This window comes from Equus asinus, chromosome 1 (genome assembly GCF_041296235.1).
Source record: "Equus asinus isolate D_3611 breed Donkey chromosome 1, EquAss-T2T_v2, whole genome shotgun sequence".
NCBI classification, from domain to species: Eukaryota; Metazoa; Chordata; class Mammalia; order Perissodactyla; family Equidae; genus Equus; species Equus asinus.
Window position 1 is genome coordinate 192,696,591 of NC_091790.1, and position 15,644 is coordinate 192,712,234.

A 15,644-nucleotide genomic window follows, 5' to 3' on the forward strand; every position below is an offset into this window, starting at 1 on the left:
CCTGGGTAGTGTGAGGAAAGACTCAGGAGCACACAAAGGTGGATGGTTGTCTAGAGCGGGAATAATATGGAAAACTGTGAGAGCAAAACACAGTCAGCAGAACCTGGGCAGAGAGGCGCAGGGCTGTGAGGGCAAAGCTGGGGTGAGGCTGAGGTCACGGGGCTGGGCACCAGGCCTCCTCTGCACCCTGCGGATGGCGGCAGGAAGGTTATGCCGGGCCTTGAGGCTGGCGGTGGGCTCCTCTCTTCTGTTCCTTCCATATCAGGAAGGAGGAAGCCGCCTGGCGAGGCCAACATTCTGAAAACAGAGATGGGACCTCTGGTCCCACAAATGGCAGAGCCGCCCTCCCAGCAGAACTGAGGGCAGGGTGGCGTGAGGGGGCAGGGTTGGGGGGGGACCTCTCTTGCTCTCTGCCCCCAAAGTAAAAGTCAACTAAAACCATCACTGTCATCAGATTCACCCACCCACCATCCATTTCCCACATCTCTCTCAAGCCCCTGCTAGCTCCCTGACACTCCTCTGCTACCAGCAGCCCAAGAAAGACAACAGGTATTAAAATAAAATTAAATTAAAAAAAAAAAAAGGAGAGACCAGAGTAAAATGTTCTAACAGCACAGAAGAAGAGCCGAGATGATCTGACTCGCCTCAGCTGGCTTCTTGGAGTACCACGGAAGTCCCCCTCACACCGCGTCTGTCGGTCGTCGGTAAGGCACTAGGAGGGAATGACGTGGAATCAAGACTGTGAGAGCTGTGACGGCGGCGCCGAGGGACACATGGGGAGGGGCGGCATCCTTGCTCACACCCACACACTCGCTCACGCTTGCTCGCTCGCTCATGCTCACACACCTGGACCACCACATTGGTACATGCCTTCGTTAGATCACTCTTTTTTGTGCAATTACATAGAGGAATAGTCTATTGGTATCATTGGAGTTGAACACAAAGTAGAAAATGGGGTGCAGAGAGCTACATTCTACTAGGGTTCGGCAATGGCCGCCAGCCCTACGCTACGGGACTAGGGGTTGATTCAAAGAGAAAATAAATCTTCAGAAAAGAACAAAACTAAAGTTTGCAACACACGTTATTAATGACATTGCTTAGCGATTTATCCAGAGTGCTCAGAAAGAGAAAACGCGCCCTCTCCCGGGTCCCCACAGTCCGGCCACCCCATCAGCCCTGACCAATGAGCCAGAACCGGGCTTTGCCAACCCCAGACTGGCCCCCAAACATCAGCCTCCTAGACCTTCTAGACGGCTGCCGACCCTTTCGAGTTCTGGAAAAATCCCTAATTCTTCTGTTCAATAATTAAAATCTATTGGATTTCCATATCAGGTGTCCCTGACAGCAAATTTTTAAACGTCACTTGCTGCCATATGAAAATAATCTTTGCAAAGTTTGTAGATAAAGTTCTTCAAAAACTGGGGCTTCCCCACTTCCGGAATCTTCCGTTGCTCTCTTCTTCTCCTTTCCAGTTTGGTGCAGAATGGGTTCGTGAGCTGTGTTTCTTGTTACCGACGTTTTCTTTTTTTTCTTTTTCTTTTTTAAAATAAAAAGCATAGATTTCCCCCTCCTTAATCCCTTCCTTTTTAAAATGTTCTCTTCTCTGCTCTCAGTCCTCCCACTTCCTAGTTCAAGTTTCGTTTGTGTCCCATCCCGTCCCCTGCCCCCCTCCCTGCCCCGTTTGCATTGTTTGTGTGCGGCATCTTCAGTATAAAAAGCCCAGCTCCCACCTCGGTCCCTTTTCCTCTCCCTCCTCCCCTCTGGCCGTTCTCCCCCCTCCCCTCCCCTTCCAGTGTTTATATGTAAGGGTACTGGTTGACCTTGGCAGGGCTCAGTGGGTATCCAGTGTAGACGGTGGAGGCTGGAGAGGCGCTGATGTAGGTCTGGTGGGCAAACTGGGCTGGATACTGACTTGGGTGGATGGTGGGCGAGGGCAGGACCCGGGGGCCCATGCTCACGGGGACCTGGTGGACGATGCTGGCCGGGTAGGCAGTGTGCTGCACGGTGTGACGCGCTGAGCCTTGGGAGGCCACCAGGTGGGCCACAGTGCCAGTGGAGCCCAGGGCCGCGGGCGCCGTGTAGGTATAGAGGTGGGGCTGGGTGGGGAGGTGGGCGGCGGCAGCCAGGTGGGGGTGCACAGCGCCGTGGCTGGGGCTGTTGTGAGGGAAGGAGTACGGGGCCTGAGCCATTGTGGGAGTGATATAGGCCTGCTGCCGTCGGTGGCTCCCAGCACGGTCTGCGGTGATGTGTTGCTGAGCCTGGAGAAGGAGAAGAAGAGGCTGCATTCGGGGCTGGACGCCTGGGAGAGGAGTGGGAGGGAGGAAAAGGGAGAGGAGAGGAAGGAGAGGAGGGAGGAGGGGGAAGCGACGAGGGGGAGGAGAGAGAGGAGAGGGAAGTGGGGAGGAGAGGGGGAGCAGAGGGAAGGGGGGGGATGGGGCAGGCTGAGGAGAGGAAGAGAGAAGTAGGGGGCGGGGAGGGAAGAAGGGAGAAGAGAGAGGAGAAGGGGGAAGAGGGGAAGCAGGAGGGACAAGAGGCTAGAAGCGGGAGGAGAGGCAGACGATGCCAGGAAAGTAAAAATTCGCTTGGACTCAGAAAGGAAGGCTGCACCCAGCCGCTCCCCGGGCTGGAAGGCGCGCAGATGAAGCCAGCTGCAAGCTGACAGGAGACGATGCCTCCCAGGACACACTGCAGCTGTGAAGTGTCAAAAGGAGCCCTTCTTTGAGTGACAACTATTTTCTCTCTCACTGTGAAATCGTCAACTCTCAGAAACTTTGCTGTTTCAAACTGTCTCAGTACAAACGAAACAGCCTTCTGTCACCTGGAGAGCCGAAGTCACCAGGACACAGAGACGCAGCCTCAGTTTACACGCTAGGTGCCCTGCTTCAGATGAGGGGCTTAGGAATACAAACTCCCCATTTACCTCACCTCTGTAGCTTCTAAGGAAACGGGTCTGAGTCCATATTGCAAATCAGACCTGGTGTTGACCCTTTACACATAGGAGACTCTGCATCATTTACCTTCCATCTAAACGCCACCCACCTTCTCCAAATCCTCTGACTCTTTCTCTGGTTTGGGATTTCTGATGTGTGGCTCCCTCACTGCAACAAATCAGTACACCTGACTTTGTTGGACTGCAGGTCTGTCCCTGGTGTCCTGGCCTGACGGGGCCAGGACACAGTTTTACCCTTTGCTGGGCTGAAACACTAAGTTGTGGGCCACCCTCTTTTTAAGCTCTGGCACCATGTCACAAAGCCATCATAACACTGGACAAGTCAATGGCTTTGGGCTGGCTCTTTGTGAACCAGTGATACCAACTGCCCCAAGGGTGACCCAGAGAGGAAAGAAAACAGCAGAGGTCACTCAGGGTATTTCCTGCCACCACTAGAGGGGCTGCAGCTCTGGGAGGGGGTGAGGGTCTGCCACAGTGACCCTCTCTGAAGCTGAGGAAAGGGGGGGATGAGGTGATGTGCTTGACTGGTGAGACAACCATCGCATGGGGCTTACCTGGCTGAGATTGAGAGGCTGCTGCTGCTGGAAATGTGGTCCTGGCCGCTGCTGCCGGTAGGCAACGGCTCCAGACGAGCTCCCTGAAGAGTGACCGCTGGTGGAGGTCACGTTGCTGGAGGACTTGGACTTGTAGGACGAGTGGTGACTGGTGTTGACTGTGTTGGGAGAAGAAACAGGTCACAGATCAGTCACAGGTCCTCAGCTGCCCAGAAGACCTGACGCCTCTAGGGCACAACAGTGGTCTTCTAGGAAGGAACACATTCCTGAGACTGGCCACTGGGCTCTGGCTTGTTCCACAGGTTGGGAGCAAGTCTTGCTGGGCTTTAGAAGTTCTATCTGGTGACAGTGAAAAGCACAAGGAGGGTCTAACAGAGAAAAGCAGGGGCGTTCTCTGCAGCTCTTCATGTCCCATCCAGGGCTGTAGTGGGGGCTGGCCACTGAGATACAGAGACACACAGTGACAGGCACAGCAGGACAGAGATAACTGAGTCTCAAAAAAAGGACCACAAGTATCCTAGAGGAGAAAGCAACAACTGGAATAAGACAAACAGGGTAAGGAGGTCTATATAAAATAAACCATTTTAGTCCATTTCAGTGTTGAGTGATCTGTGAATACTGGCTCCCGGCAGACTGGGGCTTGTGTCTCGGTGGGGCCACCACACACAGGCATGGGATGTGGCAGACTCGAGTGCTATTGCTCACCTGCCTCTCAGTGTCTCTCTAGAAATCAAACAATTCTCTCTTGAAGCTTTGCCTAGCATAGATGAGTGAAAACCAAGATGGAACAATCCACAGGCAATATGAAAAACGCCTTCGGTATAGGGAATCCTTATCCACCAAAACAGCACACTTCCAGACTCCTGACTCTAAAATGTCCACATTTGAGGGAGTTGCCCAGAGCAGGGGTGTTCAAGAGAAGAACTATGTAAGGTGTCTCATGTTAAGGGAGAATTGGCAAGGACATACACAGGATGCCAGAAGACAGGTCTACTTCTCGTGCTGTTCAGTAGCAAGAATTCAGAAGATTTACTGGGGCCTGAGCATCCTTGGGAAACACACAAACCTAACGCCATCTCAACTGGGTACCTGTGGTCGCTAGTGTGAACTGGGTGGATCCGGCTGTTCTTGGGGGTAGAGGATGCTAAGTATTAACGAAGCACACGTCATAAGGATCAGTCCTCGATGGAACCGGGTTGGGTTGATTCCATTACAAATCCCAGGGTGAAGAAATCAAAGTCAGAGGGGAGATGCCTGAGGCCAGAGAGAATGCTGATTGAGTGCTGATGGAGAGGAACCTGGGACCAGGAGATCGGGGTGCACACTGAAGGCAGAGAGGAGGTGGGTCCCCAGCAACAGCCTCCGAGGTAATGGGGGAGCTGCCTCACTGGGGAGGGAGGTGCTGGGTCCTAACAGAGGCCTCTAAATCTGACCGTGCGCCTGGGGGGCCTCCCATCCCACCCACTGAATCAGAACCCTGTGGAGGCGCCCAGGAATTTGTGTTCTTAACAAGCTTCCCAGGAGAGCAGGAGCCAGCCAGGCCCTGTATCTGTAGCTGACCTATACATGGGAATCAGGGCTCTTTGCTCAAGCTGGTTAGACTCTCAAAGGCCCTCCAAAATCTGGGGGATGGAGAGGATTTGGGGGACCCATTGTAGGGTAGAAGGTGGACAGTTGCAAATGCCGGCTATCAGTAGAACTTCAGTTTCTCTCCTTCATTCGGCCATGGTGCTACTGTGTTGGAGTCAAACTCCTTCCTGCTCTGCAACAGATCATAAACTGTGCTTGCTGTCCGGGCCCCAGCTGGGGATGGCATCCCTCTGCTCCTGTTTCAACTCTCTGGAAATTTGTGGAACTTATGTTTGAGGGAGAAACCCTGGGCTTGAGGTCTCCAGAGCTTGAGCCTACAAGTCAAGAGGTTAGAGAGTTTTAGATGAAATGGGCAAGACAGAGCACTGCATTCACCTGCTACCATTATCGTAGGGGCAGGAGATGGGGGCTGGGTCACAGCTTGTCAAGCTGTCAGAGTAGGGGATCCCTGTATAAGGGAGGGTGTTCTGAAGGGTACCAAGAGATTAAAATAATAATTTCCTCCTGCAGAGATGAATAAAGTGACAAGCTCTTGCTGTATATCTTGGAGCTGTGAGGGCCATGACAGAGCTCTCTGGTCAAGCCTTGTCCAGCTGTGCACAAAGATCCCCTGCCCCAAGGACAGCCCTTGGTTCACAAGGTGGCCTCCAGTGGTCCTGTCAGCACTATGTGGGTGGGAGAGCGCTCAGAGAATGGGTGAGCCCTGGAGCCAGACCCCTGGGAGGTCCAGCCACATGGCCTTGGTTTAGTTAACCTCTCTGTCCTTTCATTTCCTCATTTGGAAAACTTGGAAAATGACGGTAACTACATATAGGGTCATCATGAGGATTATATGAGTTAACATATGGAGAATACTTAGTATCTGGCATGTGTTAAGCTCTTAAAAGTGTTAGCTGTGTTAGCTATTGTTGACGTCTTTATCAGTGAGCCCAGTTCCCTGGCTAATGCTGATGCTCAAGGAACAGGTGTCTGCTCTAAGCTGGGACAACCAAGTCCTGTTTCCTGGAAATGGGAAATTGGGAGCCTGGGAATCACCAGGTCAGGGTGAAGCAGTGCTCCAGAAAGCAGGCGTCAGGCTTCCAGCAGCCCAGGTCCCAGGGGTTCTGGCTCCTGCCCCACCTGGGACCTAGTTGTTGAACTTTCCCTCAGCCCTACATCCCTCCAATAAATTCTCCACTTGTCTTGAGGCAGCGCACAGTTCACTCATTCATTCCAAAAGAACCTTAACCAACCCAAGAGATCTGAGAAGGCTACGTGAGAAATGCTCAAGGATCCTTCCTGAGCTGAGAACCACAGGAAGGGACAAGTACTGTGGGAAAATGGACTGTCACCTGCACAGCATTATCCTGACTCAAGCGGGCTCAGGGAACCGCTGGAGCTCCAGCTGGGGTGGCTGCAATCATTTGTACCTTGGCCTGTATGGGCCAACGGGGCACCAGGAAGCTGAGGAAGGCTGCTTTCCCCATTTTTCCAAGCCTAGGATGATTCTGCAGCTAATAGCGTATATTAGTGTTGAGAAACACCACAGGCTGGGGATGGGCAGGCAACACAATGAAGTGCCTTTCTGCCTCTTAATCGTCACTAGAAAGACTGTGCAGCATGTCCTCACAGGGAAAATAAATCTCTTTACAGCAGAAAATTATACCATGGGGCTCCCCAGAGACACTGACACTAGTTGCTTTAGAACCTGTTGACCTACTGAGAATGACCTTCCTTTTTTTTTTTTTGTTTTCTTTTTTCTTTTTGTCACAAATATCCGTCAGACATTCTTGGCCATTCAAGCAGTCATTTCTTTTACTTTAGATATAATGCAGTCTTGTGGAAATGCAGTGGGCTAAGCGCTCAAAATAGCCACAGTCACACACAGTGCTACGGGCTGATGATGGAAACGGTTAATGTGACCTGGAAGGTGTACAATGTGGGCTCCACAAAGCTGTCCTCTCTTGATGTGCACCTTTGTGAAAACCACTGCATTACGCTGGGCAAAGCTGGCCTTGTTTCCTCACCTGTTAACCAGGGGTTGGACGAGGTGGTCTCAAAGTTTCAGTAACTCTCGCCACAATTTTGTCACCTTCCACGGAGTGGCGCCAGCACCAAGGCTGACAAAGCTCCAAACTGGAAGATTTCTAGACTTGTGGAAACCTGGCCACTCTCTCATGCAACCTCCATTTCATTTTAAAAGGCCAAGAGAAATTCAGTATTAGCTACGTTTTTTTTTCCCTTTATCAATTCCTAGGTGACTTGCATAAGATCCATCATAAGCCAAGTCTTATATACCATGATCCTGTATGTCAGAGGGGTCATACTGTCACAGAGCTCCCCTGAGATGTCATGGAACATGGGCATCCTTGATTCACAAAACTCATCATCTCATCCTGTAGGTCTGCATTCCCTGAGTTGAAATCCCTGGGGTCATTTTTGAAATTCAGAATTTCTGATTTTAGGAAGGTAATGTGGCACATATGCAATATGTTAGGTTACTCCCAGTAGAGCCTCAGGCACCACCCTCTAACCAAAGACACAACTATTTCAAAATACAGCAATATTTCAATATATGGCACAAATATGACCATGACGCAAATATGAATACGACAAAGAGACTACGAGTAGCTTCTGGTTAGTTCAGGTCAGGTTTTACCACCAACTGAGTTTGCTATCAACTTAAAATTGGGTTTTCAGAGCTTTTGGATTTTGGACTACAGATGAGGAAGGAATATTTCCTTCTCTTCCTGCTCAATCAAAGGCTGGTCTTCCCTAAGGATTTCAACAACACATTCTCAGGAACTTCACTGTTAATGAAGCAGGATAGCCCTGGACACCGAGCTGTGTGCTTTCAAGGCTGCAATTGTTATCACTGGGGTACATGAAGGGCTACCTGAGGACCTGAGGGCACACGGCAAGTAAAGATTGAAGGGGTCAATTTCCAGATTCTCAGCTTTTGAGGGTATCTTTTCCTAATCTGATTCACCAGTATTGGGACCCATGGGTTTCCCTTCCCCACCTTCTCACTCACATTCATACTTCTCCCATTTTACAAAAGAAAGGCTTCCTTCTCACTGTCCTGAATGCTAACATGGTGCATGGCTTCCAGGTGTAAGAAACCTAAGGGGTGCCCAAATGGGATATCCAGAATGGACGGCTCCCAAGGGACAGTACCCTGAGAGCAAAGACAAGCCGTCTTCAACAAGAAACACTGAAGGCTGTCCAGTCTTATTTTGTTCAGGCTACAAACTCTTTGCAACCCCCTCACCCTATCCATGCATTCCTGAGATAAAATTTAGAAGCGAGGTGTTGTCACAGGGGGCATTCTGACAGCTCTGGCTGCCTGGCTTCACTAGGAGAGACTGCTCCTTAGGGCGCATGGCAGCACTTCCATGTACTGAATGAGCTGGACCTGTAGCCTCAAGGTTTTGGCAAACACATTAAAGTACTTAAGCTATGATACAATATACAAGACAGAAATTATATCCCTTGCGAATATTTAAACTGAAACGTGTGATGGATATCGTTTTAAACAATTATTTAAGGGGTGCATGGGCAGAAGTCAGGAGGCCACCACCCTGAGGAATCCTGTCTCCTGCACGAACTACTCTGTGGGCCTGACATGCTCCTTTGGTCCTGGAGAGCACTGCCTCCTGCCAAGGTTTCCACTAAAATACTTGCCCAGGCAGAGAAAGTGGGTTTTGGGAGAAAGAGATGTCCGTCCTCATGTCCCACACTCTGCAGGTGGCACTGGGCTAGAAAAGTCCCTAAAGACCCATCCTGAATTCTACTCTTCACCCTCAGGTCGCCTTCAGTGGCAGGACCTGAATCGCCCCTGCCTCGTGAGCCTTACACATGGCAACCGCCCCAAGAAGGTCCCAAGGTCTCCCGTAGCAGCTGACACAGACAGAGGGTCCTTCCTGATGAATAATAGGTTCTCACATCTAAATAAAATCTTTTTGGCAGTTTGTAGCCCTTTCCTTCTAAATACTGTAGGGCTGTTATGAGGTGCTGACTGGCTTGGATGGGCTGGTGACAGCTTGTGGCAGAAAAGCAGAACGTGCATATTTCTTCTGGTTTATTCCCCAAATTCTTCCACTAGTGAGTATGAGCAAGGGAGATGCTGAAACGATGCTACTATATCTGGGTGAGCTGCTAAATTTATCGAGAAGGTTAAGCTGTCAGCCTTCAGTCTAGGGCCCAGGTTTCAGGACAAGCCTTCCAAGGACGGAGCGAGTCCTTTGAAAGAAGCAGCGTGTGAGGAGAAAGACACGCTCACTATGATCGCTCCCCCCAACAGCGAGTTCCGAGGAGATGCCCAGGCGAGTCTATTTCACCTCATCCTACCGACTTGGGGAAGTTCTTCCCACACAGGAAGCTTCTTGGACGGGAGTGATGCTGCTAGTCGGTCAGGAACTCCCCAAAGTGGCTGTCATTTCAGACCAGAGGATAAGGAACTGGCGGCTTTTATTTTATATTTATCAACCTGGTCACAGGGAGAGCCATTGTAAAGGCAACAAGGTATTAATCAGAATTAAAAAATGAAAACCGCTTGTACAATGTGATGCTAAGCAGAATCCTACCTGGGCTACTTAAACAAAGCCCTTGGGTGAGGATCTAAAATGACCTGGGCTTATTAGCTCTCATGTAACAAAACTGCTAACAGCAGAAAACGAGAAAACCCGTCTCCAGAGAGATGCTCGGGCCTGTCCCAGCTCCAGGTTACCTGGCACCAGGCTGTCACATTCCACCAACACTTCGCTGGCCTGGGTTTTCAGGGGTGGCACGATGATAGTTCGGGGGTTCCCAGTGCAATGATTCTCCAGGCTCCCCTTGGTGTCAAAGGTGTTGGCGTTGTGTCCGGCACGGTGCTGCACGGAGTAGGGGCTGGTGTTGCTGGAGGAGTCGGAGTAGGGAGAGTCGTGGACCGTGACACAGCTGATGACGTTTTTTCTCTGCTTGGAGACAGTGCTGAAAATGTAAAGGGAGAAATCAGAACCAAGAGAAGGCTGCGAAGTGAGACAGCAAAGCAGCATTTCAGAACTGGCTGTGTGAAAAGGCCCTCTCTGTTCTCTGGGGCAGGGGCAGGAAGCAGAGGGAGAGGGCAGGAAGGTGACTTTTGCGCTCCGTAACCCTAATGGGGAGGGAGGCACACAGGCATCACCTATCTAACCAGTAGCAGGAGGCATGGGAAGACATGAGAAGGGGCTGGAGCTGGGCCCACAGGCACTTCTGGAAATTGGGGCGTGAGAAACTTCGGGGCAGGCCTGGGCTCTCAGCAGAACCGCGGGAGAGGCACCTGTAGCCCAGAGTGGTGTGGCAATGCCTTCTGAGCCACCAGAAGGGGACAGCTGAGAAACAGAGAGCCCAGCAAGATCCAGGAAGCCTAAGGCCCTGGTTTGGGAGAACATGGCTGGGAAAGAAACAGCATAAACTTAGGCTCAGGGCCTGGGAGAGCCAGCTAACTTAGGCAGAGGGAATGGAATATTCCAGAGGAACCAGGATGCTGCCAGAGGGAAGGAAGATAAGTGAGGTTCTGAGGCGGCTGCACAGTTCGGATATGCAGAGGGGGAGAAAGTGGAGCTGGACTTGACACCCCGGGCCACCTCTCTGCTGGGAGGGTGTTCCGTGGGAAGACTTCGAGGTGCAGCTCCCGGACCTCTGAGTCCCCTCCCCAGGGAAGGCCCAGCCCTCCTGCAGCTTCTCCACTGTCCGCGCCGAGGATCAGGGAGGGGACGGCACTGCATCTAGGTGAGGTGGTGGTGGGGGGTCCGGCCGGGATGATGCCCTCGGGGGATATGCTCTGAATCCTGTGACTTCATCGTCTATCTCAAACTTAGTACACTGACGGGGGAAACTGGCTTTGGACGGCTCTTGGCCAGCACACTTTTTTTCTGAGATATTTACGTTTGTGTGGTTACTTTGGGAACCAATTCTGTCTGCCCTCAACTTAGCGAGTGCCTGGTGGGATGATGGATATGGAATTTGTTGCTTATTGTGAAGGTTTTAAAAATGGATTCTCATCTATTTTTGTATATTGATCACCTATTTTTAAGAAATATTGATTGCCTAAGTAAGGTGGTCAGTTTCCAACTAATATGCTAAGAAAAGAAGCTGGTATTTATAGATATCAGGGCCTAATGGAACCACAACACCCCCCGAGGTGTCTTACCCAAGGTCACACAGCCAGTGACAGGCCAGACTCTTTCCAAGATTGACCTCTGCCACCCTAAGGGCAGTGAAGTGGGCAAACTCCAGAGGCCCAGGCAGCTGGGCAGATGGGAAGGGAAGGACAGCAGGGCTGCTACCATACAGGAGGCAGAGGGTGGCAGGCGAGCCGCAGGTCTGGCCCCCTGCATGCTGAAGCCTGCCACTACTGTCATCTCGGCCAGGGAATTCTTCTACTGCCTGCACATTCCGTCCTCGCTGGTTCAGGGTCGAAGGGTCCCTCCCTCACAGTGTCTGTGGGTAAGAGCACAGGCCCCACAGCCAGATGTCTAACGTCAGCCTCTGCTGGTGGTGTGGCCTTGGGCAGCTACTCAACCTGGGCAATTCAGTCTCCCTATCAGCAAAAGTGGATAATAACAGTACCTCTATCGTAGGCTTGTTCTGAGGATTAAGTGAGAAAATATGTGGAAAGTGCTTTGAACCGTGCACGACACAGGAAGCGTTCTATAAAAGCTCCCATTACTATCATCAGTTGTGTTACCTCATTTAACATGTGAAAACAGGTTTGCGAAAAACACATCTAGGCAAAGCAAATTCTATCAAGGTACAAACTTGCTGGAAAAGTTTCTAGTCTACGAATGAACCAGAAGATTGACAGGAAATGAACACTCAGTTCGCTATCTTGGGGATCTATGCTAGGCGCTCCTGGGAATTTTTGCACAAAGAGATAAAATACATGTCTCTGCCTTGGAGAATATTGAAATCTCAGTGAGGGACTGTATAAAAACATGACAAGTGAAACAGTAAAAGCTTTGAAGTGATCAGTTAAAGAGAACAATGGATGTCACAAAGCCTTCCATGATGAACTGTCACATGAGTTGTACAGATGGTAATTGTTAAGAACTCAAAGGAAGGTAAGGAATGAATTAATTGCATATATTTATAGCTCTTCATGTTAACTTTGATAAAATAAATTTTAATTAATAAAATATATACTTCTCTCTTATAACAGTTTAAATGCAAAAAACCCATATGCTTCTTCCTCAAAAAGCTAAACACAGAGTGACCATATACCCAGCACTTCCACTCCCAGGTATATATGCAAAGGAATTGAAAACAGGGACTCAAACAGATGTGTTCACAGCAGCCAAAAGGTGGAAATAACCCAAGTGTCCATCAACAGATGAATGGATCAACAAAATGTGGTATATCCAGACAATGGAGTATTATTCAGCCATAAAAATGAATAAAGTTCTGAAATATGCTACAATATGGATGAGCCTTGAAAACATTATGCTAAGTGACATAAGCCAGACACAAAAGGACAGATACTGTATGATTCCACTTACATAAGGTATTGGAATAGGCAAATTCATAGAGACAGGAAGTAGATTACCGGTTTCCAGGGGCTGGGGGAGGGAGCAATGGGGAGTTACTGCTTAATGGGTACAGAGTTTCTTTTTGGGGTGACAGAAAGTTTCTGGAAATAGTGGTGAGACTGCACACATTGTGAATGCACTTAACGTCACTGAATTGTACATTTAAAAATGGTTAAAATGACAAATTCTGTGTTCTATTTTACTGCAAAGTAAAAAATTAATGTAATATACCAAAAACCATTGAATTGTACCTTTAAATGAGTGAATTATATGGCATGTGAATTATATCTCAATTAAAAAAAATCCCTATGCTTATTCAGAAACAAAAAAATAGGATTAGCAAAGGGGTGGGGGCGGGGGGCATTGAGACCTGTCACAAGAACTAGAAACTGGGGCACCAGGAAAGGTCGCTGAGCCTAGAAGATAGGGAGAAGCAATCAGAGAGCAGCAAGACATTGTGGAAAGCTGTGGGATGAGGAGGAGGGAGCACTGGAAGGAAGGAGTGCTGTCTTAAAAAGACAGAGACGGTGAAACCTGCAGCTGTGCTCTGTGCTGCATGGGGCTGGGCAAAGGGAAGGGACTGCTCTGTGAATAGTCTGTTGTGTGCTAAAATATTAAAGGGACTCCCCCTCCGCCCTTACGAAGTGCTCCCAGGACCGAGGAGAGGCCTGGGAGGCTGTGACCATGTAGCTCCCAGGTCCCGAGGGGAGGCAGGGAGATGGCGTTGCCCTGCCCTTCACTCTGAGCTGCAGTCACGGCTGGTTCTGTGTGATTAAATAACACGAAGGCACGGTGGTTCATCTGGTCATCACAGAAAATGCAGACGTGTTCTGACACAGGTACACGATCTGCAGGTGGTGGGCTCCACATGGAGAACAGAGGCAGGCTCTCAAATGTGTCCTGGGAGCCAGTGTTCTAGTCCTGGCTCCGCTGTCCATTTACTGGTGTGACCCTGGACAGTGGCCTGGATATTGACGTGACCCTGGATGTCCCTCCAGCTCCAATCTGCTATGAAATCCACTAGGGAGAGTGGCATTAAGGGATCTGTTGTGAGAGTCCCTTAAAGATTTATTATTAAAGGCATTTAAAATAGGATTTGGTTAACTCCTAACTTGAAGAGGAAATAAATCCCTTTGGTAAGTGTACCTTACATGTAGACCCAGGCTTGGCCAGTTCCTGCTGACCATATCTTCCTTAGGTTCTGAATAGTTTAGAAAATGAAGAAACGAAAAACATACACACATAACACTAATTTTGGCCAAGCTGTAATAAAATTCAAATTGGACATATTTGGGATTCTTCGCCCAAATTTGGAAACTGTGGACAAGCTTCAGCTCACTCTAAGACTTTCGTGACAACTAGAACTATTTGAACATACAACGGCCACTTGGTGAATCAGTGGACTTCTTGTCACTGAAGGATGGCTTTCTGGCAAGAGTCTTACAATAGCTGTCAGCTTGGTCTAGATGACCTGTGAGAATTTAGGGCCATGTCCTGATGGAAAGCCAACAGGAAGTGAGCCTTTCCACCAAAAAGGCTGAGGAATCCTGCGTGTCAGTGTCCTGGTATGTGTCAGAGAGTGTGGGATAAAACCTCTATAAACTCTTCACGGGTCCCACCCCTTTGTTCAGAGCTGGGATGTCCCTACGCCTAATGAGCAAATAGGTCCAACAGAGCAGAATGCTGATTTACCTGCCTTTTCGGATTTACATGTGACAGGTTTAGAAAAGGTGAATTAATCTGATAGCTCTGTTTTAATCTCTTCTATTGTTAGAAATCTCTCCGCTCTACCTGAATATACTATGCAGATTAGAGAACAAATGGGAAGCTGTTAAATGAATCAACTTAAAAATGAGCACGCATCTGACAGTGCTAACTATGGATTCTTCAGGCTCATATGTATCGATTCTACTGGGATTCATTCTACTACAGTGTCTAATTATTATTGCTAGCTTATCAATCCCATTACAAATTGGTTAATGGAAGTGAGAGAGAGAGAGTGATATAAGTAGAATGAGAAATTTTACTTAAATGGCCTTGACAGAACATCACCTCTGAATAAAGAACAAGGCTGCCAGAGTTCACGACTGCACTGTGTTGTCATGGCAATAGATGATTTTCATCATCTTAAAATGATGAAAAGAAATAAGGAGCTAAGAAGTAAAGAAATCAGCCCCAATGGAGAAAACACTGCCAGAGGATCAGACACAAATCTGTGACCCCCTCCTTGTGGGGCCCTGTCTGCCATGTGTTTCTGATTTCTATTTGCCAATCTCAGTCAATTTCATCCTTCAAGACCAGGGTCAAAACTCATCTCCACCAATCAACCTTTCATGACTTATTTCACTCCTGTGATTCCATAGTCAATGCTACATGTGAAAAATACTGCTCTTTTATTCCTACGACACTGATTACTAAATACAGGTCACATCTATTAGATGCACAACTCCTATTCTAAGCGTTTTATTTGTATTATCTTCTCCAATCCTCACAGCAAGACTCAGCGGTAAAGAATTATTACAACTCTCATTTTAAGAACAACAAACTTCAGATGATGAGAACTGAGGTCACTTGCTTGCTCAAGGTCACATAGCTAGTTAGGGCAGAGTCAGGTTTGAACCAAGAGCATTCTTTTTTTTTTTTTTGGTGACTAAGCATGGTTTAGCTTTATTTATTTTTTAAAATTTTATTTTATTGTGATAAAAATACTTAACATGAGATGTAAACTCTTAAAATTTTAAACATACAAGACAGACTTGTTGCTATAAGTGCAATGTTGTATAGCAGATCTCTAGAACGTATTCATTTTGCTTAACTGAAATTTATGCCCGTTACTTAGGGACTCCTCATGTCCCCCTACCCACGGCCCCTAGCAACTGAGATTCCACTCCTTGATTCTATGAAGTTGACTATTCTAGATACTTCATGTAAGAGGTTTTTTGCATATTATAGAATTTCCTTCTTTTAAAGGCTGAATAGTATTCCATTGTATGTATATGCCACATCTTCTTTATCTATTCA

General features: G+C 48.6%; 1 protein-coding gene across 9 annotated transcripts in view; it reads right to left on the minus strand.

The window, feature by feature from the left end:
* Positions 1 to 1,315: 1,315 nt before the first annotated feature.
* Positions 1,316 to 15,644, minus strand: part of HIPK2 (homeodomain interacting protein kinase 2) — a 174,361-nt gene continuing 160,032 nt past the window's right edge. For all 9 annotated transcript variants that reach the window (XM_070514545.1, XM_070514547.1, XM_070514530.1 and 6 more), the window contains 3 exons: positions 9,803 to 10,047; positions 3,505 to 3,662; positions 1,316 to 2,258 (listed from right to left, as the gene is read on the minus strand). In XM_070514545.1, the coding sequence (XP_070370646.1) occupies positions 1,797 to 2,258; positions 3,505 to 3,662; positions 9,803 to 10,047 (865 nt within the window). In that variant the 3' untranslated portion in view covers positions 1,316 to 1,796. The remainder of the gene's footprint in view (positions 2,259 to 3,504; positions 3,663 to 9,802; positions 10,048 to 15,644) is intronic.